At 45.2% G+C, this 27,875-nt stretch overlaps 1 protein-coding gene across 2 annotated transcripts in view; it reads left to right on the top strand.

Annotated features, from left to right (window-relative positions):
• Nucleotides 1-27,875, top strand: part of Sdc (Syndecan) — a 66,096-nt gene that overhangs the window by 17,304 nt on the left and 20,917 nt on the right. Inside the window, exon 1 of one of the 2 annotated variants that reach the window (XM_012380051.2) lies at nt 16,930-16,989. The exons of the other annotated variant lie outside the window; for it this stretch is intronic. Coding sequence (XP_012235474.1) covers nt 16,945-16,989 — 45 coding nt within the window. The 5' untranslated portion in view covers nt 16,930-16,944. Of the gene's footprint in view, nt 1-16,929; nt 16,990-27,875 lie in introns of those variants that run through there. 2 annotated transcript variants of the gene reach the window in all.

Raw genomic sequence — 27,875 nt, 5'->3', positions numbered from 1 at the left:
AATCGCCGCGATGCTAGAATTATTCTCGACGGGAGGATAAAAATTAGAATCTCGCGGAAACGCTCGCCAAAATGGAATCAACGGTCGCGCAAATATCGCGGCGTGCTGAAGAGGAGTACGACGACGACAACGACGTTGACGATGGCGAGAAGTATGATGGAGACGATTAATTTTCTTGCCATCTACTCCACCTTTACTCCTCGACCTCCTGGGAACTCCTTTTATACCTCCCTCCTTTTCGTTTACTCTCCCTCGCGCCACGTCAACTCTCATCTTGTATCTTCTTCTCTACCGATAAACACATTTGCTCGGGAGCTAAACTCAACGATTACTGGGAATGCGTCTACATAATGGCGACTTAAATTTAACGAGAAAAGATTTTATTACAGCAATCAGTGCGCGCGTCTCCAAGAAAATGTCGTAAATTGAGAAATTTTGTGAAATTAGAGGAAATTTGTCGATAAATCGTCGCGGATGTTCGAAATATTTATATGTTAAATTGCGCGTTTTACATTATGCGAAAAGTAACTTTAAGATTCTCGAATCCTCTCGGTTTCTTCGCCTTTAATTCGTTTTATTGTGAAACGCAATATAAATTGTAAAACACACATGTTGACTGAAATCAGCATCTTTCTTAACTCGCCGTTAACTTTTAAAGTGTTATCGACAAATCGATCATTGCTAACACTGCTAAGAAATGACGTGTAGAGACGAAAAAAAAAACGGAAGGCGTGTCACCTTTCAGCGGCACTCCGCCACTACGTGGAAAGGGCGCGGCGGCGCAAAAACGTCCATTAGTACCTGCGACGGAAAAGAGTCGTCTCCAACGATTATTTATTTTATCCTTTTCCATTCTCGTATTTCCTAATGAAACTCAAATCTCATTTGATCGATCGGCCGTCTACTTTCCGCGGCAAACGACTTCCGTGAATCGAGATGTTTGTCAGTTTTTTTATTTTTTTTATTTTTTTGTAGCATCAAAGGAGAAATTTTCACCGCGGTTCAAAGGACAGAGATCGGAAGTTATTGCAATGCGTTCGAAATTAAACCACGCGAGGTCATTGCTTTCCGACCGTGCGCGCGTCGCCGTGCGTACGTATCCGCGATGTAAGAGAAGCGCTCAGCCTCGTCCGTGCACTCTCTTACGATCACCCACTTACGGCTTTAAACATATTTACTCAGCGCGGCCGGTTCGTACCTGTCCACCAACACTCGAATACACCGCACGCTGTCCGTTCGCTGCTATGCCGCATCCCATCGCCGCGCGTACATACTTGCGTTCACTTATATATATATATATATATAAATATAAAAGCATTATATATATATATATATATACACATACATACGTATGTACTTGTGTGCGGCATGTATGTAGGTACCTCTCGAGAGCCATCAGCCGTCAGACAGCTATGATCCGTTCTTCTCGCAACGGAAAGCAGCGCCATTTTAGCGAGGATATTGCTACAGTTCGCGGGAGAATGATGTTCAAACTTTTACAGCTGTTATGCGCGTGTGTACACATGAAGGATAAGGCTTTATATTGGTCGAAAGAATTTGAAAATACTCCGGCTAATTTAATACTCCTCCATTTCCGGGAATCCCTCGCCACATCCGGCACCTTTGCGAACTTTGCGCATTGCAACATCTCTCTCGACGAACGACGATTCCTTGCGGCACCGACCGGCGGATCCTTGCGAATTCGAAACGCTCTTGTAAACGCAAGGGTCCGAAGTCCTTCACAAACGCGGGATCCCTCGCAAAGTAAAGCCCTAGACCGCCTCTAGTTCGCCTTACGGTGGAGAGAGCACAGCTTGCCTCCGCAAAGCTGTACGAAGTTACGTCGCTTGTGCCCGCCGCCGCCGCCGAGCCGGACCCACTCAGAACCGGTCTTGCTACACCGCGATCGTTTCCTCCGGTACCTTATAGATCGTCCGTGAGCCCTGCTGTCGAAGTGAACAGCGCGTTTCTTCGGCGGCCGAGACCTAGCCGTTTCGTAGAAACCTCGTCGCAAAATCGAATCGTATAACTGGACAACCTGGACGAGCGGAATGATTTACGAGAAGCATTTCACGCGATTGATCGTCGCCGCGTTATCGGTGGAATTTTAAGCGATGTAACTCGGGGATTAGTTAATCCAACGTCTAACGAACTAATTCCACCTAATCTGTCTGATAAGGACTTAATGTTTCGCTGCGGATAACAGCGATTTAGAGAAGATATTCACGTGATGAACTCGTATCAGCGTGTAAGTCGAATCGAGATTGCGTTGCGAGAAGTTTTGCTTCGACAATTTGCACAAATATATCTGCATTCCGTGCGTTCAAACGGGAAGAATGTATTTTTTAAATGTTATTTCTATTTATTTCTCCGTTTTTTTTAAATCTTAGAATATATTTTTTTTATGCTGTTGTTATATTTAATTATCTATTTTTTTAAATCTTAAAATATATTTTTTTACGTTATTGTTATTTAATTCTTTATTTTCTCGAAAAGCCTTCAGAATTTATAAAATACTTCAGCTCTCTCTAACGCTCGCCTAGACGGATCGTTGGGTTGCAGATACTTGCAAATTACATTTACATGTACATGTACATTTAATATATCCGCAGTCTGTCCCTAATGCACCGTGCGAGTCGTAGGGATATCCGATTAGCAGAGGGAAACTGGCGAAACCTAGTAGAAAGCCTGCGAATTCCCGCTTCTGTTCTCATAGCGCTATAGCTAAGTATCAAATAGGATAGAAGGGTGATCCAAGCCGTTGAATAACGTATGAGAATCGATGTCTAAAATAGCGCTTTATTCACGCCTGACACATTAATCCATCGTTGCGTTACAATTTTTTTATTTGCAACTACCGCGACGTTAATTCCTTTGTATATTTAATTTTCGAAAAGTGCGCGCGCGCGCGCTCGCTCGCTCGCTCGCGAGAGAGAGAAAATGTACAAAACTCGCGACTGAACTAGCGTGTTGCGCTAGCGAAGGAGATATCCGATTAGCAGAGCCAGTGAGCCGCGCAGAACCGATGTTGAAACTCTCCTCCTACGTTGATCTTCTACTATCTTCCCGTACGTGTGCAGGCGGTGTGCCTCCGTAAATATTTACATCCCCACGGCGAAATCGCTGCCTGTAAGATTTCGGAGCCGCCGAGAAATCGGAAAATTATACGGCAAATTTAGTAGTCATGCGTCTCACATCTGACGCGCGGAACCGCGTCTGGGTGGGGTTCACTCGCGTCGCAAAATATTGAAATAGAGCCTATACCAAAATTTAGTGCCGTTTAGATTCGGCTGTTAGTCCTTGTAGACACTGCGGGACACGCGATTCGGTTTCGAAATACACGACAGTCGATGTACGAGAATTTCGCAATGAGAATTTCTTTTCTCGCAAGATCGTCATTTAAATTCCCTTACGCAGACTCGAGCGATATTATATTACTGATTTCCTGCTGCCTTTGGAAATAGTTTGAGACGGTAATGCGATGCTTAGACGACCAAAGCAGCTAGTAGTCGCGTTTTCTTTTTTTTTTCCTTCTTCTTTCTTCAACAAAACTGCGTCCGCCGTGCATTGCGTTTAAAGTCGCTGCGCAGACTTTTCTCTTTCTCGTTACAGATGTGCTAAATCGAGTTGACCCCTGAACTCCGTAACTTTGTTGGGAGTTTACGCGAATTAGTAGCTGTAACCGGCGCGCCAAGACTTTCCTTCCTCGCGACTTCTTCGCCGCATTGTATTTAATTTCCTGTCGACCATCGTTCGGTATCTTTCCCCTTTGCATAGCGCAACGGCGAGGAAAGCGAACTCAGTCGCGTAAATATGACCGCTACGATGGTAAGAAATGCATTTAATTTCCTGTTTCGCCACGCTGCACTTGTGCGATAATTCCATCGGGGATGCGCCATTCGAAATTTACTCGCGACCGTTCCTTCCATCGATCGAGAGAGATTCGACGAGACATTTCTGCACGACGAATTAAACACTCTTCTTCGTCCAATTGTCGAGCAATTTTTAAGTGTGCAAAAACTGCCGCGGTTGTCGATTCGAGAACCGTTTATCTCTCACAGGAGACCTGCGTTATCGAAAGTTCGGCCGCCTTTGACTTCGACGATAAAGGTAACGCAATTTTATTCGAACGATAACGTCCGTGACATTTTGCGAAATTTTACTGAGAGAGTCGCGCTTGTCAAAAGTCATGCCATCGTACACACCGGCATTACACACGCGCGTATTATAGCCCCGCATTTGAAAATACAGAGTATTATATTTCAAAGCTACGTCTCGACAGCTTGGCACATTTACATTCATGCAGTATGCAGTATTTGCCGCTATGCATAATTACGAAATGCAAACCGGCGATTTAATTAATTCGCACAACATTCGCGCATACAAAGTTTCCAAGATGTTTACGCGCGGGCGAACGTGTGTCGTATGACAGTGTTTCTCGCCATCGTCTAACATATGCATTTTCGGGATACAAAGTGATAATGCGCGATGTCTTGCATGCGAGTAAATACGTCACTGTCGCGCTAGATGAAATAACACGGCGCTTGCGTTAAATCTATAGACGGAAAAGAGAGAATTCATCGATGGATTTACCGGCGGTGTTTACGAATTTGTTCTCGCTTTAGAAACTGTGGGCGAATTGGATTTAATTAGATGCTAAACATTAAAAGGTAGATCTGTAAGGAGTGAAAGTCACGTCGCTAGGAATGTTACTCGTGAATTAATTCACTCTGTAGCAATAACAAGAAATCAATCTTTCAATCTTGAGAATCTTTATTTCACCGTTTCATACATTATCCGGATTTCGTCTACCCGAAATTATGACGAATCGTCATAATTCACAGTATCGATCTGCAAGACGATCAACGTCTCTCTCTCTATTTTCGGACACATCGTTGCAATTTCAACTTGTACAAATTTTTGTAATATGTTAATCAATGTCTCTCGAAGTCTTGCTGGTTGACATTTGCTCGCACTTCCGTGGAATAAATTATCGCGGTATGATTACGAGGCCGTGAACGTTTTTACAAAAGATACTTGCAAATTCATGCAAACGAATGCGCAGGACGTATTATAGCCGAAATAATCGATTTATCGATACTTCTTGTACGTCGTTATATGCGCAGCATTAAAAAGTGGACGGCGTTATTTAGACTTTTAACCGGGCCACGATATATTCTTGTTCTCTTTTTTTCCCGCGCACACATGAAGTACGATTGCGGGGGCGCGCGCGCGCATCCATTCCGAATTTCATCGCAGCTTTCAGTCGACCGAGGCTATGGGCCATTTTTTTCTATTTCGCCGCTCGTTGCATTCTTTTCCCTGCGTGCAATATCACGCTCGTATTCGCCAAACGGCCGGCTGCATCCGTCAGATAAGCCACGTGTACTCGTATCGACGTTCATAAGTGACGTTCGACGTCTATCGTTGGCAAACAAATGACGCGCTATGAAAGTAATAAAAAAAACAAATAAAGATTTTTCACGAAAAAAGAATTTGTCGATTCATCTGCATACTGTATTCTAAACTAAAGACTGGCTGCATTCGGCCGGGATTTAAAAAAAATAAACCGATTATTGCCCGACCACGAGATTCGATATCTTGCAGACGACAACGTCGACAGACAGTTGGGACACAGTCGGGTTAAAGCCGCTGATTAATGTATCGTAATTACGTCCGAATCGTGGTAAACAATTGGCAATAATCGTAAAATAAATCGATAATGTTGACCGCCCGCTCGGCAACGACTAGGATTTACGCGACGAGCGCAGTGCACAGAGATACAATTTAATGTTATAGTCATTTACAAACCGCTTGTATCATTTCCAAAGAGAATATCGAGAATATCGATAGCGTTCGCTCTCCGGCCAATACAGTAATTATTATTAATTAATACATTGTGTGTTTCCCTTCGTGTAATTACAAATCATAATGCGACGAACAATGTGAACGGAAGTTCTTTTGCACGTCGGCTATATATATCTAAAAGATCGCATTTCTGAGAAATTAGAAATGATTAAAGGGGGGGAAAAATTGTGCGGGCGCTACGTTAATGTTTCATTTTTGTGCATGCCATTTGCAGATTTTGATTAAACTTCTAACGGAACATCATGCATATTTTTGGTCCGCAGCGCTTGAAGGGAAATTCAGCCGCGGTAATTATTTATTCAGCTGACTTGACAGTGACAGAATACGCGCGTACTGGCGCATGTGCATCTATAAACCAAGGGTGCATATAGGGGCGGCGGATAATACGGGCCGCTTTGACGCGAATTCGCTCGTTGAGAGTTGATGATGGCCCGGGCACGATGAAAAGGCCGGGATTGTTTATGATTAAATTAAAAATCTTCTATGGCGCATATTGTTTGTGCAAAATCGCGAGATGTTCCATAAATTGCGCGAGAAGAAAAATGCTGATTTTAATTACACGATGTAAAGTTCAATTTTCAAAGGTTTTGTCATATTTCTTTATTATTATCAGATTTATTAGATTTTATTTCATTCGCATTAATACTTTTCGATAAGTCAACTCGCACTCGCATCAATTTTCTGAATAGCAGCCGGTTAATGAAATCGCGCGAATATTATGATGAAATACCGTATTATATTTTCTCCAGCATTATCGTTGCGCAATGATAACCTTTTCCGCGGAACATCCAGCCACCATTCAGCGACTCGCGGGCTGATTTACGGTTTTCTTGTCTTCGGGCGCGATGCACTGATGGATTCTATTTACAAAATTAAATCGCTATGACACTGGTGGATGTGAGCTAATTAAATCCGCTCCGTATCTACGGACGGGCTGTGCGCATTGCCCCGTATGTATTTTATAAGGGAGTTACCGTACCGTAGAAGCGATACAAGCATAAATATTATACGTGGGGATGGTATACAGCCTCTGGTAATAAAACAAAGCGCGTAGAATACCAATGTGGCGGGCATTTGCATGCACGAAAAATAGAATATTAAACGTATGTATTTGTTGGCCGGTCGGCTACGGCACACGCAGAGTTTTTACATTACTATTTTCATTTTCTTGTAACCGAAATATTAACGGTTTTCATTTTACGGTCAAAGCGTCATGTCGGCGCGATATAAGAGTTCCGCATTTTCCCTTCAGGAATTTCACACACCTGTGATGTGTTCAACGCGCATTAACACGTATATTGGCGAAAATACATCGTCCTTAAGCATTTAAAATAAGCTTTTGGATTTTTATTGCCGCCTGTTAATTTATCATTGTGTTATTTTATTACATCCAGCCGTGTTAAATTGCGAAAATTGTAGTCCAATAGTTGCGCGGCAATGAAATAGAATATAAGCGAGATATTCTGAAATTAGAGGTAGAATTTTTTTCCACGTATTGACAGTAGCATATAAACGAGATGCAAAAAAGCCTCGCGGGGAGCATTGAAACGGAATGAAAAAGCTGTGGTGTTATCGTCAATGAGGCACGAACGGGATCGGTTTATCGGCTTGAGGAAAAAGCGAAGCTCGGCTTAATTAAGGTAATTAAGGCCTAACACGCCGCGGCAAGGTGTGCACAGGTAGATGCATGCGTCTCCATAACCGCGTACAAGACTCGCGCGATTGTGTGCGTGCGTGTATGTGTGTGCGCGCGCGCGCGTGCGTGTGCGTGTGTGTACATGTGCGGCGACGTCGGAAAATTTAATCCTTCGCAGAGCGCGGCGATATCATCGGTCGCTGGAATATTAAATAGGGAAGACGATCATTTCCATTTTACACGCCAAGAAATTGAATGCTTTGCGAATTTAACTTGCATTTTTGCACGGATTAGCTGCCGTCTCGGGATACTACAATGCGCTCTTCTCGCGATTGCGATTTCCTAGCGGCGCATCATTTTCACGGATTGCAAGCCTCGACGAGGCGGCGCGTTTCGGCGTGGCGCGGCGCAGCAGCGAGACGTTGAATCGAGCGCGAAACATCGATTCTCAATTTGGCAGCGAGCAGAAAAGCGGAAAGAGCGTCTCCTCTCTTCCTCGGCCCCGCCTCATATTTCTCTCCATCCATTCTCCGCGCCCGTCTCGCTCGTTCCTTCTTCCCTGTCCATCGATTTGAACGTCACTCAGCCGTGACATGGCTTTTCCCGCTTTGCTCGCGGAAAGGGCTTCCTATATCTTCCCCGCGCTCGCGGATTCTCCCCGGTCTGTCCTTCCCTCCGCCTGCAACTTCGCGATCGCTTCACTACTTTGTTTTCCGCTTCTGTTGTCTCTCTTTTGTGCATTACATTGCGTTTGACAGAACGCAATATGTAAGATGCTTCCGGCGTATTGTACGCGTGAAAAAACTTGCAAAAAAGTAACACACGAGAGGACGGAAACCATGCAGTCTTCCGGGAATGGCGCGATTACTCGCTATTCTAATTATTTGCGCATTAGTCATTTCGCGATTGGCGTTACGCTACTAATTGGCTAATTAACACCTCGCTGCAAACCGCAGCGAATTGGTCGATCTAGTCTTGCGGTGAGACGTTCGATCGGTGTGGACCGACACCTGCTTGTACATGCGTATTCGAGGTCTCTTAGAAACGTCGAATAGTTGGAAAATTCCAGATTAATTGTAAATAGAAAATTATTAGGTCAGATCGGACCAATTAAAAGAACATTATTAGATTAGGATCAAACAGTTTTTTTTTTATTGGATTTTTTGATTAAAATAAAAGGCAAAATCCAAAGGAACTTTGCGATGAACGCAATATTTTAATTACCTCGTTTAATTTTATATTCAATTTGTTTTCAAGCAAATGGATCGAGTAAGTTTTACGTTTTCCACGATCGAACTAGCAGTGCTCTTGACAATTTCGAACAGTTCGATTCATGCGAAAGCCACGCTTGCCATCCGACGCGAACTTTGCAAACATGCGCTTCCCTTATTTTCGTGCAAAGTTATACCTTGATCCTTGGTTTTGTTGTATCCGTGCGCGCACAGCGTGTGCAGTCTACGATTCCGGCGACTTTAATCGGCAATTGGGAAATTGCAGGAATTAGGTCCCGTGACGTCAGCCAATCGGAGGGCATTACCGTGATTGGACACTTAAAGTTACCCGAAAGGAAGGTCACTTTCGTGCTCGTGCGGCGCACATTTGGCAAAATGTTCGACATGATGACGCCCGCGTTGCGGTTCGACCGCGGGACTCGAGCGAAATCAATTTTTCGAAATCGTTTCGAGCACGTAAGCGATTCGATTGAGATACTTTAAACGCATTATATCGTTAACTCGATGTACAAATTGATCCGGCGCGAAAATACGTTACATTATTTGATTCATAAATTGTCGAGCGACTCGCAGATAACAAAACGTTTTTTCAACAACGGAGCCGTATAATTCCGGCAATGCGGAAATTTATTGCGAAATCGCGCGTTACGAAGCGCAAGTTTACCTTATTTATCGTTGTGTGCGATCAACAAGCGCCACTTTTGACTTGCTTATCGGCTAAACAAACCGACATTATTTAATGAAGATTACAGCTTGCATTTATACATCGCAACCAGCTTTAATCCATAACTGTGCGATTTGTGTATGCAGAGCTGCCCTGCAATCTTGTGTTACGTTATTATCGCACTTTTTTTTTTTTTGTTTTTGCTAGAAAAAAATTCTAAGTTGTCACGATCGCGCACGTGCAAACGATCATAAACATTTGCGATACCCGCATAGTGTGTGTTTCAAAAAACAGCACGAACCGGACCGACTGTTGTACTTTGTTTCTGTAAACAAGCATGGTCCGAACTTTTTCGAACATTTATATATTCTTGAATATCAAAAATTCGACATTTTTTTAATTTAGAGAGAGGGAGAGAGAGAGAGAGAGAGAGAGAGAGAGAGAGAGAGAGAGAGAGAGAGAGAGAGAGGAGAACGGAAGAGAAATATTGATATAGCAGTGTATCACAAAAATGGATCGCAAACGGGAACAGTCGACGAGAGCACCGTGTGTACACACGTCGATCGTTAAGATGTCTTGCGCTTTTCTCACGACCTCGGCACGACCCGGTGACGATTTCTCATTGGATCAATGAGATTAAATTGCTTTTCCATTAGCGGCCATCGTCCGGTTTAAATTAGATTTCGTCTAATCGAAACTGTTCCCGTCTCCGCGGAACGCAAACGGAATCGCGCTCCTCGCCCTTTTTCGCTCCTTTCCCGATTTCCCGATTTAAATCCGGCACGGCGCAAAGTTCTCGAGGCGTGCAAACCCTTCGGCGCTCACTCCCGATTGTCACAAGAAAAACGACGGAAAATACGAAAGAATTTAATTTCGATAAATTTACGATTTTTGCATTCTCGGGCCGGGCCGGGCTCTAAATCACTCTCCGAGTGTTTGCTAAGAGGAGGCGCGCGCTCCAAATGGCCCGCCTATCACGGTCGAATAATTAAGTTCCGTAATTAGGCAAATTAAAGGCCGGGAGAGATTACGACGGGGAACGAGATTAGCAATTATTCACGCGTGCCCGCCGTTGGCAGCTGCATTCGGATACGCCGCGCGAATGGAAACTATTTTCGCGAAACGAATTACACAAACAGCTGGATGTATAACATCGGAAAATGCCCGAACGGCACTCGGCGATTTGATGCTAATTGTTGTTGACGAAGTTATACGCGAGGAAAATTGCATAACTCACTAATTCTCTCACCTGATAAAATTATCGGCCTGCTGCGCGCGACTCCGTTTTGGTTATCCGTCAACATGTTGAATGCAAGCGCGCACCGCGGTACATCGGCGCCGTTTATCGCTCGCGATAGCTTTGTGAGCGTGAGCTTAATAATAATAGAGCCTCCCGCCGATTCCAAGGCCGCGGATTACCTGGCAAACTTTGATTGAATTTCAAGTAGGCAGCGTCGCCGAGTACAACAGGTCGCTGATCGAAAATTTAATTCGCCGCGAAACGGGAATAAGTTAACGGCGATTTTCTTCCCGCGGCAGTCGGACTGCCGATGCGCGATCAGCGGATATCAGCGGACTCGATTTATTATTTTTTTTTTTTACGCGTCTCTATCGTAACTTTAAACCGTAATGACGACGGCGAAAATGCGCCGACGAAGCTTCTCGAGCGAGTGTAATATGCGAGGAATGCTTAACGTGTGCTTCGTGAAGCGGCTTCTCGTGCACGGACGGCTTTTTTTTCCTCAACACCAGTCGTTGAATCTTAATACGGACGGCTAATTAAAAATCTCTCGCCACGGTGCAGAAGAAATCGGCGAATTAATCGTCGACGTCGTTGGTGGTCGCAAGAAAGAGTAAGGGAGAGGGAGAGAGAGAGAGGGGGAAGAGGGCTCGCGGAGAATGAAAAAGGGACCGAAAGGTCGATCGGCCCTGCCCCCGGTGCTTGTGCGAAAGATATAAAAAAATAGACCTCACTGCCGCTCCTGAACTTATAATAAACCATAGAGCACTCGGAGGTGGACAAAGAGAGACGAAAAACTAGTCTCAATGCTGTGCTCGAGAAATTGTTGAATTAATTGTTATCGCCGTTGGTGGTCGACACTGAAGAAAAATTAATAGCATTATGTTCGGAATTAATGTTGAGACGAAACTCTGAATCGAGGCAAGGAAGAAAAGAAGTGATTTACAAATTGATTCCTCATCCCGCATTTGGATAAATAAAACAACGAGATAAATTTTTTCTTATTTTAGACAAGATTAAAGGATTCGATCGAAGTCTCTATTTTTTATAACAATGAAAGTGCAATACACGTACGCTAAATTTTTTCCCGAAAAATAAGAGACGTTCTATTCGTTCGTTTTTGAAAGGCAAGTTTGTCTGGCTTTCTTCTCGCGAGTACGGTTGATAACGTCGCGCGTATCGCAAGCCTCGCCGATTGTCGCGGAAGACGAAAAACTGCGAAATCTCGACTTGGAAAAAAAGAGCGAGGAACAACTAGTCTTTTCATGTATAATGCATGAACGACAAGCGCCAGAGGACTCAGCGGCGACAACGCCGATTATCCAGGGCCGGATAGCGCTGCAGATCGAGTATTTTTCAGCTAAATTGCATGTCTACCTCCTTCCCGATGACGTTCATTCGAAGCGATAGACTGGCACTCGCCCGACTTCTTTTTCTCCCCAACGAGCTCTCTTCAATCAAGTTTCCAATCGATACTTGCGAAAAAAAGTTTTCTTACAAAGTTTTAAAAATTGATGAAAGGTCCATAATTGGAAGTGTCACTTTGAGACGTCCATTAAAGCTGTCCAGTTACTTTACCACAATCGAATGTAATATATGTATAAAAGTTTTTTAGCATTTTTCTCTCTTACTTATTACTTTGTCCTCGACTTTAAAGATTAATGCGAAAAGGAAGTAAAAGAAGACTCAGTGACAACTGTCTTTTTTTTCTTTTTTTTTTTTTTTTACGAACATATCGCGAAGAGGAAGCGCACCGTATATGTAATTGGCGAGGGTTCCTCTCGAATCTCTAGAGGAATCTACTTCTTTGTGAACGCGCGCACGATTTTCGAGACTCCCTCTTTCATTGGTGCAAGGCGCAACCACTCTGCGAGTCAAGCACGCGGATGATGGCCTCTCCTTCGCCTTCTTTTCTATTCTCTCTATTTCCCGACGCATCCCTTGTTCGGTTTGCCGGCTGCGCTAACGAACCAATCGAAAGGAGGAGTGCGAATTCGAACGGAGAACGACGGAAGACTATGCGTCATGCGATGAGTCAGGATATGTATTTCCTTTGACGTGCGGAACGACTTTTCAACGAGGCGGGCTTCCTTGCGTCCAAAGTTAAACGATAGCGCGGCGCAGTAATGACTCTGAAAGGAGTATTGTTCAATGATGTTGGCGAGTGGAATGTATCCGCAATATATCATAATTAAAAATTACGCACTACTGATATGCTAATGAGGCAATTATAAAAGCCACGCGCTGTCGATCTGAACGCGAACGGCGCTTTAATTAGGCCCGCGCTCGGATATTTGTCCAATCGCGGCATCGTAATTTCATGATGTTCTAATTACTCGCTCTCGCGGCAGCGTTATGTGACCAGTAACATAATCTGCCGACTTAGTATGCATCGCGCGGCGTGCAGTATGCGCATTGCAATCGAAAATGTACTTTATCGATCGCTCGATCGGAACGCGAATTACTCAACGCGAATCTTTCATCGAACTTTAAGCGCTATCTACATGCATTCGGCATGTCGCGCCGGAAAGCCAGTTCGTTTCGTTGCGCGCGAAAAGATTGTGAATTCACGTATACACTTTCACGTATACACGATAAATACCGGAACGTGACGAGCCGCGAAAGGCGCTTACTCCCTGCTTTCTTATCTCCGGCAATATGATCTCTCGGCTCGTACTTGGAACGCGACGAAACAGTCGCGCAAATCGCAACGAGCGGCAGAACGAGCGGAATTTTCCGAACATTTAGTCAGCAGTCGCACGGGCGAATATATATTCCCCGGTAAAATTTTATAAGCGGACGTGAGAATTTTCGAGTCAATGGAATCGTTCGATAGAAGCGGCACGATTTACTCGCGAAATCGAATCAATCTAGCTCGAGATTCCTTAGCGCGATACTCGCGGTGCTGTTTCCTAAATGCGATGCGCACGCTACTCGCGAGGCTGGCAAGCGCCGATTTCGAACGTCGTAATAATTCATCGGGTTGCTCAGATTGCGGAGGTGCTTTGTATGCGAGATACGTTCAATTGGAAACGTCGATGTTATTGGAGGCACGATTGCCTTCCGGCGAAATAGTATTCGACCAGATTTCGCATCCATAAATATATACGCTTGTATATATATTTCCACCGATACGACTTAAATGCGCGATTTGTTAAAACCCGAGAGAGGTTTTAACAAAGAAATCGATAAATGAATAGTGACGATATCGAAAATGTATGTTCATTCATAAGGCTTCCGTTTAATTTCACCTCTTTTCTCCGCGAAACGTTGGAAATCCGACGGAGACCTTTTCGCGGCGTGGATTCGCTCGTGAATTGCTTAGTTCCGAGTCGAATCTTGAATTGTACGGGTCGGAGGAGTCGTTGTCGAGTGGAGCGCGAAGGAGCGTCGGAAACTGGCGTCTCTCCTTTCGTATCGGCGGCGACGACGGCGGCGGCTCCGCTCGAGTACGTCTGTCGTTGTCATGAAAATGCAGAAAGCTTTGATTCCCGAGGACAATGCGCTCCGTCGGCGAGCTTTCTCCTCGAGCTAATGAAATTTCATCGACATCACAGCCGGCGCCGTTTGTGTTCGTCCTCAGGACCGGCATTCGCTCGTGCGACCCGTGAGAGAAATCCCTCGGATGTTTTCGGCGACGGCGATCTCCAGTCGCGTGCTTGAGCAGCATCCAGCTCCGTCTTTTCATTTTCCGCGACGACATCGCGGACGACAGCTCGTCATACGCTCTAGAGCTGTTCGTCACGCGATATTCTTACACTGGTTTAAATCTAAGCAACATTTCATGCAGCAAAGTATGCGAAAAACGAAGAGTGAGAACTGAAAACCGCGTAAAAATAATCCTACATTATAAAGTGAATATATCTCTCGTTAATTTGCTATTCTCAACTTTGCAAGAATAAAAACAAGTAGTGCAGAACATTGAATTATTTATAAACTTTTACATCTTGTAAATTAAAATTTTTCAATTCGTCACATTGAACAGGAATTTAATTCCTTTTTTTTAAATCGAAATTTTTAATTTGAAAGATGTGAAAGCTCATGAATAACTCATTTTTCTGCACTGAGTTTTTTTTTTATTTCTCAACAGGGGTTTAAAATAATCACGAGGTTGTATAAAAGTAAGTTAAAAAATCCGAGTTACATTTTACGATTCAAGTTTGCGTTACGTGAGCGTTAAAAACGCGTTACAGCGAATGCCGTATTATTCGCGTATTGTGAATGAAAGACATCGGCGATGGAAAGATGGTTAAAATCCTCGTCGTAGCCGCGCCGGAATTATCCGGATAGCATCGCGAAACTCGCAGGTTAACTTCGCCGTAGTACTTTTACAGAGTTACCGGGGGATTAAACGGATCTACAAAGAGAAAACTAACGTTATTATACGCCGCGGATAAGAGCGCTCGCATTAGGTCGGTGTTAGGGAACGACAAATAGAATTACACGCTCGCGCACGGGGACACCCGGTATCGCCGGGATCGCCCGTCGAATTTCACGTGCAAGCAGGACCGCGCGTCCTGCGAACGACGCCGGTGTAACCCGTGTCGGCGGCGCGTCCGTATTTCCGGAGCAGATACGTGCACTCGCGTAATTTGGCATTAAGTCGATTCACGGCGAAAGCCGATCGAGAGTGAGCTACGAACGTGGCTTTCGCTCGATAATCTTAATTCGATGGAACGTATCGTCACGCAAACACAAATACGTTTGCGCGCGGCGCATTCCGAAGCCCGATAAGGTTTCGTGTAATTTACGTTCATGGGGTTTCCTCCGTAAAGACGCGCCGCAAAGTGTAATTAGCGAAATGTCAATTTGTTTGAAAAATGCAGGATCAAATGCGTATTTAAATACAGACGAATGGCCGCTTTTCGATCCAATTTACATCATAAAATTTCGAGGGGAAGAAATTTCACTGTAGAAATCTGTTGGAAACTCTTTCTCTTTCTCTCTCTCTCGGGCGATTTTTCATGCAAATGCCGCACCGATACCCACGCGGAATGTTGTTACACCCCGAAGAATTAGGTCGTCCTTTTCAGGTCGCTTTTTTGGTCGCGTAATGAAACTTTGCATACACACACACACACACGCGCGCGGCCGCATACAACCGCGCGTTTCACGCATAATTAGCGTGTGTCACGCCGCGGCGCAACTGGGACATGATAATTGTTCGATAGCGATGCATGAAACGCTCCGAAAAACAAAGGACCCCGCTAGTGAGATATTTAGCTTTTCGCAACGATTCGCCGAGTCGCGTCTCTTTTTCATATCGCGCGTGAACACGGGCCGTCAGCGGTTCTTTATACATAATTTCGCGAGTGAAATTTTGCATAATGCGCGCATTATATTCCTCGTTACTCTCCCGCGCTATCCGCGCGACTGTCGTTCCATCCACGAGACTCGCGCTTCCCCGATGGAGGATTCCGGGATCGCGTAAGAACGCGGCGATTCCAGGATCGTTCGCCTCTAAACCGCGGCGCTCTCTCGGGACGCGGTTCGTTAACCCGAATTGCGGACTCCGCCGGATTAAGAACATCATGACGATGGGAGTTTTCGCGGAACGGCGCGACGGAGAGCGTCGTCTTAGGAAGATGCCGCCTTCTCTCTCCCCCCCCCCCTCCGCGTCTTCCACGTACGCGGAGGAGACACCCGCGGTGAGAATCGGGTTGCCGGAAGTTGGCCGTGATCCAGGTTGCTGTGGCGTCGTAAAATTTATCGCTTAATTGCTTTCGGCGGACAACGGCGCTCCGATAAGGAATGTACCGATTCCCGAACCGACGCGGACAAAAGGGAGGCTTCATCGAGATTACCGTCACGTTTCTACCGGTCTACTATCGCCATCGTTCACCCGCCGTCGATGCTCCTGTTTTCTCCACGACCACTTCGATCCTTTTGATGCGCTCGCCTAATGCTGCTAATTAGGCCTCGTGATGCGATCGGCGACACGAAGCGAAGGCTAATATGGCGGGATGTGATTAGAGAAATTAGTGAGTCGTTTGTGCGCGCGTTGCCTCTTGCATCGAAGGAGAGTGAAAATTTCGTATACACGAATTATCCTCGGAGCGTGCATCGATCCGGCGAGATGAGAACAAGTGTGTGTGTGTGATTAAAATTCTGCATCTTTTTCCAAATATTAAATAGTTTCCTACAAATATACGTTGCGAGACAATTTATTTTGCGTAGCTTTGGAGCATAAGTTTCGATTTCTCCCGCTGACTTTCGAAATGTTTGTTTCTGTTGCAGGTAAGCTGACATAGATCTCTTTGTATAGAATAACGAAATTCATCGAAAGTGGATAAAGACTGCGTGAATGGGATATTTAAAGGCCCGCGGGATCGCGGAGGAGAGAAGAGAGGTATGTTGGCTTTGCGCGAAGTGCAATATTGAACTCCGAGTATCGATATGCACGCTGCAGCTGCAAAATTGGCTCGAAGTACGAAAGCTCGCCCTTCGCCCTCCTCGTTGAGACATCGCTTGAATAAGGCAGAGGCTACGGGGGGGTCTTCTTGAGCAATTTCTGCCGGTGCGCCAGGCATTATTAATACGGTTTCTCTGCGCGACAGAGTGTATTATGCTTGCCTAAAGGCCCAAACTCGCTTCGATCGTTCCTTTTCAATCAGATCGATCCTCAGAACCGGAGTAATTGCGGCACGCGAACACCGGTCTCTCTCTCTCTCTCTCTCTGTCTCTTTCTTTCATCGGCGGAAAATATGAGCTCATTTCGATAGAGTGCTCTTTCACCGTTGACTTTCACCACGTGCAATCATAAATCAATTATTGATCGGAGTTACGTGTTTCTCGTCGCGTTTCAAGCATCGCAACTCGCGTCGCGCCGCAATCGCAAAAATTCCCGCTGTCCGGCGTGACTTAGCTGCCGTTTGACCGCGCTAATAAAATATCATGCTACATTAGCGCCGCGTTGCCGTTCATTTGCATAAAGCGGGAAGCGCTCGCGTACTCGGGAATGATTTAATTCGGGTATCAAGGCCGGATGCAGGAACAAACGCTTTGTTTCCACTACTTTTGGCGTATCCCCGCGCACACACACACACACACACACACACACACACACACACACGCACACACACACACACGCACACATCCCCCGTCCCTATCCCCACCGTGCCGCGGAATTGTATTTCCCAAGTTAGTAATTTGTCGTCCTGCCGTGTCCGCGCAACCTATCCAACTCGCTCGCTCGCTCGCGCTTGTTTCTTGCACTTAATTACTTGCATTAGTAGTTCCGCCGTCTTTTAGTTACCGTGAACGACGTAACGCGAAACTCGCCTGTTCGTCTAGACTTCCGCCCTGGAAAGAGGATTAATCAAATTTCTGGCGAATGCATTTCGGATCCGTTGCACGTTTCTCCAACATTCTCGCAGCATTATCGCGGCTTTGTTTTAAGATCCCTCGCTCACGGAATTCCAGGGCGAAATGTCGGGCGGTTTTGTTGCGCCTTTTGTGCCCGTCGCTATTATTATCGCGCTTTCCGCCACCGAATGTTGACTTTTAAGCGAGGTGATCCCCACGCCAATGGTCTTCTCGGAGCGGAGATTGCTCGTCGTCGCCGGTCTCGCCGACGCTGACTGGCAGTAGCGGCGAAAAGTCTTATTAAGTCGTCGCTTAAACTTGCGCGACGTAAGACAAGACTAACCCATATTTGCTAACGTGCAAATACGGCCCCCCTCCCTTCCTTCCATCGCCCGAGGACTCTCTTCGCCGAGATCTCCAGGTGGAACGACAAAACCCAATTTCCACGATCCGTACGCGGCTTAAACGTATTAACGTGGTAGTAAAGGGGACGCGCGACGCCTCCTTCTACTACGTACATTCCAATTTCCTTGCATGCTCCCGCTGAGTTCGCCAATATTTTGGTAGAGCTCGGTAGATTCGCGCAAATATTTTCCAGCCGTCCACGTTTACTCTGCAATCTCGGTACTTTAGCGTCGTGGATGGCCGCCTTCTGTCAGCGCGATCCACTTTTTTTTTGCCGGAATTACACGGCGCCGTGTTACACGTCCGCCGTGTTACAAATGCAACACGCTGTATAATTGAGGCGGCGGAACGCTGTAATAAGTACAAAAACACCGTAATGGACGCATGAAATGGATTAAAAGTGCAAAGCGCGGAGGATATTTCTCGCGCACTAACGGCTAATTGAAATTTAATTAGCGAATTGGATTGCGAGAGGAAAATCCTTTATATCGACGCGGAGTGTCTTTACGCCGGGTCTCGCGCCGTAAATGTAATCTCACGTTTTGTTTCCGCTATCGCGGAAACTAAGAAGCTCGTTCGAAAATGGTAATTCACTTTTCCCCGGCTTTCCACAATCTCGTTCAATTTCAGTTGCCGCGCCAGGTATTTTCATACGTGCTTTATTTTCCCGCGTCCAGGTATGAGCTCCGAATGCACACGTTTGTACAGACTCGGATGAGAGATCCGAGAATGAGCTCTCGCGAACCTCATTTTCTTTGTCGGCGTGGACTCGCGACGGCGAAGACGTCGGTGAACTCCGCAAGGGTGTAATCAGGCCGTTTTATCTCGACACAATTTCCGTGCCGCGGAGCGCAAAACGGTTGATACAATTTGCGAATATTGGTTTTGCATTAATTTTTCTTCGCCTTCGGTAATCGCATAAAAGCGTCCCGGTTCGCGTTTCATTGTTGTCCTTTATCATTAATATCGGCTGCTTGCGCGAGAATCGGAATAGTAGCGGCCTGGATTCGTAACCGGAGCGCGAGTTAAACTGCATTATGCAACGCACACGGCGTATAGACTATTGATATAATGGCATTCTTTCGCGTCGCGTCGCGTTGCACCGCCGCTATAATGCATACGCGAACCAACGACCGATGTCGCGCATCGGACGTTTTCCTAAACCGTTCCTAAAACGTGACGGCAAAACTCGAGGCAGCGCGACATTACCGATGCACTTCACGCGGTAAGAACTGTTTCCGTCGTAAGCGGAAGCGCAACTTTGCCGCATGCATTAAAGCGCGTCTCTTCCGAGGCGACGAAAGCGAAAGTTCGCAAGTATAGTTTTATAAATTGAGCAAAAAGCGGGGGAGACGTTTCGATCGTGCCCGCACCGTTCGCTTTCGTCGACTTTTATTCCCGTGTTCTGCATTATTTTTAAGGACATTTGACGAATGTGGAGATTGACGGCCCCTTCGCGTTTAATAATGTAAGCCATTTCGTGAAAATTTCCGGGCAAAAATAGCACTTTCCACGTCCGGGGGTTGGACTCGTTCTTGTCGCTCGGTAAATTGAGTAAGCTCGAGTTTAATCGAATATCCAGCGGTGCCGCAACAAGAAATAAAACAAGAGCCAGCTGGGAGGGCGATTGAAAACGCGGCCGGTATCTCTTATTGCGCTTGCAACCGCGTTTCCTATTAAATTCGAATTTATTGTAACCCGAGGAATAACGTTGCGCGACGTGCGCGTCCGCGTGTGTGTGTGTTGGTTGCCGATGACAAAATCAAAATTGAGAGCGGAATTTATCCATAACATTGAACTGACTCTGAAATATATATGTGTGTGTCGCGGCTCGATAATAACTTTGTCCTTGGTAACATTGGACAGCATTAAATATTCTCAACATTTTTAGTTAAAAATACCGGCCCTCCGCATCGCAAAACTTTGAGTAAATACGGCTCCATTTACATTTTATCCGCGGCGAGAGAATTTTTTTATCTGCGGTGGTGGGCGCGTCACACAAGCCTGTGTACAAATTTAAATGAGCTCTCCGGTAATAATTTACGGTATGCGAGCTGTGTATTTCTGGCTCCATTAGATTCCTTATCCATTTTTACTCGTTTGTAACAACTATGTTGAATTTTCGAATTCTAAGTAATACTTCCTGCTTTTTGCAGACATTTATTGAAAATTCAGTTGAATGTTATTGCAGCGCGGAAGATCGCGTCATCGTTAGCAGTACGGTTTAAATTGATATGAAAAATACAAAATTCTATTTTACATCGCGTTAACATTGTTATTTTAATCGGACTTTGCTTTGGCTGAAATAATTCGTTCTTAAAATATATTATTAAAAGGACTTATATTTCAAATTCTTAACTCGATTACTTATCTTTCGGATTTGACTTAACTGGAATAGAGCTCCGCGAAAAGATTGATTTCAGGGTTAAAGGTGAAGTCACGTACTAAAGCGGGTGGAACTTAAGTAAATGCGGCTGTGCGCGGCGCGATTTATTCGATAGAAACGGCAGGCTAACCGGATACTCCTTGTTATTGCGTGACGTGTCGACCATAAAGCACCGACGAATTATAGCGCAGATTTGCCACGGAGTAACACCCGAGCTTTCTGAAATCAAATGCGGAAATTCACACGCCGTTATTCGCGGACGTATCGACACGTTGGCGATGCGAATCGAAAAATCAAACGCAAAAAGAAAAAAACATTGAAACGTCACATAAGACTTTTGTGTAACAACGACGACGGTAATCTGGCCGTGCTCGATCCGGCGGTATAATTAAATTGTTAATGTTGCGACGCGGACGGAAGCTGCAATTTAATAAAAGTGCAAACCGAATTTTTTTCGAAATCGCAGCACAAATTGCTTTAATTAAAATGTCGCGCGCGCGCTGCAGCCATCGGAGATGTAACGTCGGAATTAAATCCATAATTTTTCGCAAAATCATGACGCAACAGCGAGAACGATTTGTGCGATACGAAAATTCCGAGTGTGCGTCGAGTGGTATCAATTGTTAAAATCACACAAAAGGATCTCGTTGCGATTAAGCGATGAAAACTTTAATGCACATTTATAGAAAGCGAAATTGTAATTGGAAAATGAATCACGGCAACAAATAATTAATCCAACAATAATACAACAATATACATATAACGTTGCCTGATTCGCACGCGAAATTCATTGCGTCGCATGCGACAAATTACGAAAATAAAAAAAAAAAAACAAATTGCACAATACGTGATCGAAGCTGTATCACGTTGAATCTCCGCTTCGCGAATTTCAACATCGATTTTGGTTTTTTTTCTCTTTTGATAAATTAACGTGGCGTTATTTTACATGTCGAAAGAGAAATATTAAATAAGCTATGAAATTGTGCAACGAATACTTTCAACTGCAGGCGGAACTATGTCAATCTCACGCTATCGTCGCGCACTGCGTCGCACATACGAAAGATTGTAAAAAAAAAAAAAAACCACACTGCGTCAGAATGATTCGACCGCGATCGCCGACATCCGCGAAATCGTCGCCGGGAACTATCGATAAAACCTACGGAAGAAAGTAATTGTTCCGGCAATAAAATGGCCGCGATCGCGTGCGACGAGCCGCAGTGACGACGACGACCAACCACCACCACGATGAACGTCGTCGCGTAGCGCAAAACGAAAAGCGTGGAAGCGAGAAGGACAAAAAATAAAGGGCGACGAAGGGAGGGAGAAAGCATCACAGCGGGGCTCTCTCTACCTTTCGCCGTACTTTCCTTTACCTTTTATTTGTTTGCCTCTCTTCAGCGGGGCCATTGTTCGCTCTGAAGATCGCCGTGGCGAGTTGAATGGCCCTTAAACAGCAGTCCGCATGTGCTACTACTGTCGCACAATCGCCGCGCGAAGGCACGGGGAATATACGTCGCACCGGCGTGACAGCTCGCCTCCCACCGCGCCCCCGCGAATTAATAATAAATCAAGATAATCGTTAACTGTCGAGTTTAATTAATTACCACATTAAACGATTTCGGGCGGAGGAAGCGCGCCTCGCAGCGCGCTAATCCGCAGGCTTAATCTGTTTTTTTTTTTTATTACTGAGAATTTTTGGAAAAAAATTCCGGAACAGCATTAATACGCAAGCAACTGCAACTGATTAAATGGTAGTCTCAAATGTAATTCAATTTTTTTAAACGGTTAATTAATTTTGCATCTCATTCGCAGCGAACTGTATTTAATAACGTTTGCCATTACGCTGTTAAACCCATTAAATGTAACGGACGCGAGAGCGGTTAAATTTGACGGGGAGAAATATGTAACTATATTTTATTAGCGCGAGTTAAGGGCACTTGATTGTACTTTGTTAGCCCACAATGGCTGATAAACCGATACTTTATCTTTGTAATATTTATCGCGCAAACAGCGCAGTGCACTTGGTCGATCCGGAAGTACGCGTCGATTCGAATTGCGGCAGTGAGATATAAACACATGTATCACCGAGCGTCAGTGAACGAGGCACATGTGCGAGGCAATTCTACTCGAATACGGCCGGTGTCGCGGGCGACCGTAAAATTTTTCTTACGAATGTCGCGCAAATTGTGACGGATTACGCGGACAAACGTTCTCGCGTTTCGCGAAACACGCATTAACCCGCGAAAATGTATCACACCAATGACATTATGCGCGGCAATGGGATATTTCTATCGCGCGAAAGGTAGCTACATCGCGAAATATTTTCCAGAGGCGATATCAAATATTTGCCGTTAATTTAACAATCTCTCAAATCGGAAAATTCAAACTTACGTTCAAAAGCGTAGCCGGAGGTCGCGCGGCGCCGCTAAAAGCGGCGCATATCGAAAATCCGCACGTTTGCAATTAAACTTCTCCGTGATGTTACGTAGCCTCTGACGAATATTGCCGAAAAGACGTTTGGTTTGCTTTCAATTCGCGTCGTTTTAATAACGCGAGCGCGACGGCGCAATCCCGACGCCGCATGGCTCATCATCCAAGTTTCACGAGCGGGTCCCAAAAAATCGTTCTGATCGAAATCGAAACGCTTCTCGCGGCGGAATCGCATAGTCCAGCACTTTCCGAAGGTCCGCCTCTTGAATAATGCAGAGCGTCGTCGCGCGAGAAACGTCGAACGTGACCGAAATGAAAGGAAAGGGCGCGGGATTGAGAAGGGGTGGGAGGGGGGGGGGAGGAGAGGAAAAAAGGAACTGCGACGCGGGAGCAACGTGTCTCCGACGCTATGGCACGGTCAAAGAACGCTTTGAAGCGAGCCTGATCCCCAGCGGTCGTCTCGTCGTGAATGACGAAATCGGAAGCGATCGGCGGAAGCTCGAGAACTAAGAGCTCGTGCAGAAGGTACTCGCTCCTTCCGGCGACGGATTCGCCCGTCCTTTTACCGCGGATTATCAGGAACATCTCGCGAGAGATATCGCACGGAACCGTAATTGCGCGGCGCGATAAAAAAGCCACGTCACTCTTCTTCCCGGTTATTAACGATAGTTTATCTATTTTTTTACGATACTCATCTTCGACTCTGCTTTTATCTTCACGCTTTAACGACGCACAAATACTTTTATTAGCACACGCTCCTTCTTCTTCAAAGTTTTTCTTTCGGAGAAATGTTATCTTAATGCTGAGAGTAATCGACGACTCGAAGAAACTCGGTAACCTAAGGTTAAAGCATAAAGCTATTCATTGTTGGATATAAGTAATGGCCGATGCAGGTAATTCTTTAAAAGAATGTTGGTTTAGAAAACAAACCGTCGAGACTTAACAAGTGCCCCTCCGCGAAAGACGACAGCTATTTGTTTACCGTTGATTTGTCGTGAAAAATTTTTCTTTAGTCGTAGGCCTTTAACTTTGTTTACAATCGAATGTCTTAAACCGACGCGATGACGGTAATCGATACGAGCTCTCTCAGTCAAACCCGCCTTTGTCGCGCGTTTATTAATGAAATTCGTCGAGGCTTTTCGAGCCCCGTCGCTCTCCCGTTCGATTATGCGAAAGCGTGGCCGACTCTTTTGATATCGACACAATATCGTCGATAAAAAAAAAAAAAAAAGACACAGAGAGGGTGCAGAAAAAGGACGGTCGGCTGCCAGCGTGTCAACAGGTCGATAAAGGGTTGAAACCTGTGCACGTGCCCGCGCAAATATTTGCAAGCCCGCACCTTGCACGTCGGTGAGGCACATCCTTTTTGGACTCTTGCCTTTCGTAAATATGGATGCTGCTTTGAAAACGAGATCGAAAAAGGATTAAAACGTCGACGCCCGGATGACAACGTGAACGACGAGGGGAAGAGCCCGACACGCGCCTTCTCCGCCTTCCGTAAAATCCAATTGAAGCCGAAGAACTGCATTAACGTTATTATCTTATACAGAGTTAATAAGACGAAGTGTGTGAGTCGCGCGATGAATATATACACTATCCGTCCGCAAGAAGTTCATACTCGTGCCGACTTTGTCGGCGTAGTTGAAATACGCGCAGAATTTTTAATAATATCCGACGATAAAATCGCCAGTCGCAGCATTTATGTATATATATGTAGTCGATAAAAAGGGCACGAAAAAAAGAAAGTTAAATTGAAGCGTTAGCGTAGGAAGCGAAGCAGGAAAGTGAGCAGAGTGAAGGAAAATTGCCGAGTAAACGGAGGACGAGGATTTCTATTTTCTTCAAGTCCACTATGAAGCGGATCAATTTCATTTTCTCTCAAGAGTAGAAGAAAAACAAGCGCTCTCTCTCTCTCCTCTCTCGCGCCGAGCAGACGAGCGAAAAGTGTCGACGGCAGAATACCTTAAACTCGGAAAAGTTGTTAATCTCGTTGTATTTTTTTTTTTCCCTTCCTTTCCGCCGCGGTTTCGTTCGATCCTCCAACCCTGACAGAAGCTTCTTCTTCTTCTTCGTCCACCGTCTCCGAGCACGTAACAGCGATCCCGAAGTTGAGGCGAAGTTTTGTTAAGAAAGTAAGCACAATTTATTCTCCTGGTTTTTTTTCGAGCCCCAAACCGAGATTGTCTCCGGTGACGAAATGGATAATCAACACTCCACAGGAAGCTAGTTAAACCGCACTTTTCCTGCACGATAATGACAGAAACTTTGAACGTATGCAAAATTTTTTGCTTACTATTGCAAAATCTCGATTATGCGCAATAGCCACGCGTGCTTCTTTTCTGTGCAATAAAGCGCAGGTAATTTTGACGAATCAAATAATTTCTCAATTTTTAATAATTAATGCAAAGTTTATCGTTGTGCGCGTAGATTTAGAAGAGATAAAATTCCGAAGTCCGAGCATTTTGCAAAATAAGATGAGAAAGAGCAATTCAAGGGAGATAAAGGAGAAAGAAGAGTGTCCGCATATCCTGTCAAAAGAGCCTCGCGCACGCTGCGAACGCTTTGTCGCGTTTTTCCCATTCATCTTGCGGAATTAGCCGAGCCACTTCTTTGCCGGCTGCTTAATTAGCATCTTGTTGTGATTGGTTAAAGCCGCGCTTTCGCGCACTTTGCCATTCTTTTTATCCTTTTTTTCTCTCAGCAGTCTCATATCAAGAGAATATCTTTGCTTTGTGTCGCAATACGTTGCTCGCGAATTTATCTTTTCGGATGAAAGAAACCGGCGTTTTCTTTCTTTTCACTTTTTTTTTTGTCTAAAGCACAATATGTATTATTGCGACATTGATATATTTCTTTGCAGCAATAATATAGCCGCAAATATATACGCAGAATTGGATTCTCGAAAATGATGAATGTTATATGTTTACGAACAGCTAAATTGAACGCTCGGCCACGATAGGATTGTAATTTAAATTACATTTACGTATCTGCCGATTGCGCCATAATTAGACAATAACGAGATCTTTGCCGAGCTCATGATCGATGACGGCGTCATCGTGCTAACGTTTCCGTTTGGCATTGCGGATCGGATTTGATAGAATCGCTGGACACGCGACTGGACAGCTCTTTGATTAAATTTGATCAGAAACAAATGGGAACGGCGCGCGCTCGCTGCGATTTCGCTGGATTAATCGCTGTGACATCGTGCGAAAGACGTCTCGTTGTTTCACTGAAATGACGATATAACACGATTCGGTAATTTCCAACGGGCCACACGGCGTCGACGATTCGATTCGATTCGTCCGGGTTAATCGTGCCGAATTAACAGCACGAAACGAAACGTTAACACACGGCGTGCCTGCGAGCGCTGTGTGGGTCGCCGTGACACGCAGCGATGAGTCTCCGTATCTAATCTATCTAGTTCATACGAAAGATTAACGTTTATCTTGTCATCGTAAATTTAATGAGAGGCATTAGCGTTGAAATGGTCATTAACGTGAAAGAATAGCGTGCGCGCGACGCCTCATGCATATTTATTCATGATGATTCTTTTACGTTTGATATTAAATTGTAGCTGAACCATTAAGACCGAACGAGGCAGTTTTTATTTTTTCGAAGAAAAAGTTCACCGCACTTTGTCGAGACACGACGTTCCTTTATGAAAGCGTTAGCGCTCTCGAAGCTTGCTGCGCGAGATTTATAATTTTCATCCTCAGCGCGGCAATTAACAATTTTGGATTAAAAGTTTCGCTGAGGAAAATGCGCGAGTGCAAATTATTCGAAAAATGCGTTACGTCTTTTTTTTTTCCGGGACACCGCAGTGCGGCATTAGCGAGATAATCCACGATCGTCATCGAATTCGACTAATTGGCAGAATTCCGACGGCTCCGCGAAGTGCGCCGCTAATAAGTGATTGAAATTTAAATCTCAATCGTTCGGTCTGGCCGGATAATGGCGCGATATTACGCCGAGCTCGCTCGTTCGTTGTCGTTAGTCTCTTTTGCGGCTTTTCATCGGCGAATAGGCTCGGAAAAAAAAAAGGGAAAAGAAAAGAAGTACAAAATTGACGGAAGGAGGAGCGAGAGATAAAAGACCAATCGCGCTTGTGTCGGCGCGATTAACGCCGACTGCAAGGAGCAGTGGAGATCCTCCGGCTGAAGGAAACTTTTTTAATTTCGAACATCCGTGGAAATTATCGACTAACTTCTCTCTTCTCGACCCCGGGGTTTACTGCGACTGACTACCCTCTGTCCTCCGTCTTCCTCCTATTCGTGGACTCGCCGTCGTAGATACGTACCTGGCCGCTATTCAAATTAAGTGGAAAGTTCATCTCTGCCGCTCTCGCCGTAATTTCTCGAGCGATTACGCGTGCATTATTAACGTTGCTGTTTCTGCGATGAGAGAAAAAACCAGCGCGAGTAGCAGCCGTTGTAGCGAGCGGCGGATTTGCATCCGATACCGATCGTCGATTAGAGGGCCGGGAATTTCGCCGGAACGAAAAACTCGTGTCGGATGAAAAGTGTAGAGCGTATCAAAGACTGTCGGACGCGATCGAGCGTGTGGAGCGATCGAGCAAAGAATATTTTAATACCATTATCGTGCATTCTTGCTTCGTCGATATTCCCGAAAGCACTGCAAGACCACTCTCGCAAGATTGGATTATGATAAAACGGCATTAGAATTTACAAACGCAGCTTTCGCATCGCGCG

This window comes from Linepithema humile, chromosome 1 (genome assembly GCF_040581485.1).
Source record: "Linepithema humile isolate Giens D197 chromosome 1, Lhum_UNIL_v1.0, whole genome shotgun sequence".
NCBI classification, from domain to species: Eukaryota; Metazoa; Arthropoda; class Insecta; order Hymenoptera; family Formicidae; genus Linepithema; species Linepithema humile.
Note: the sequence above shows the minus strand (reverse complement) of the source record. Positions and strands in the feature narration are given on the sequence as shown.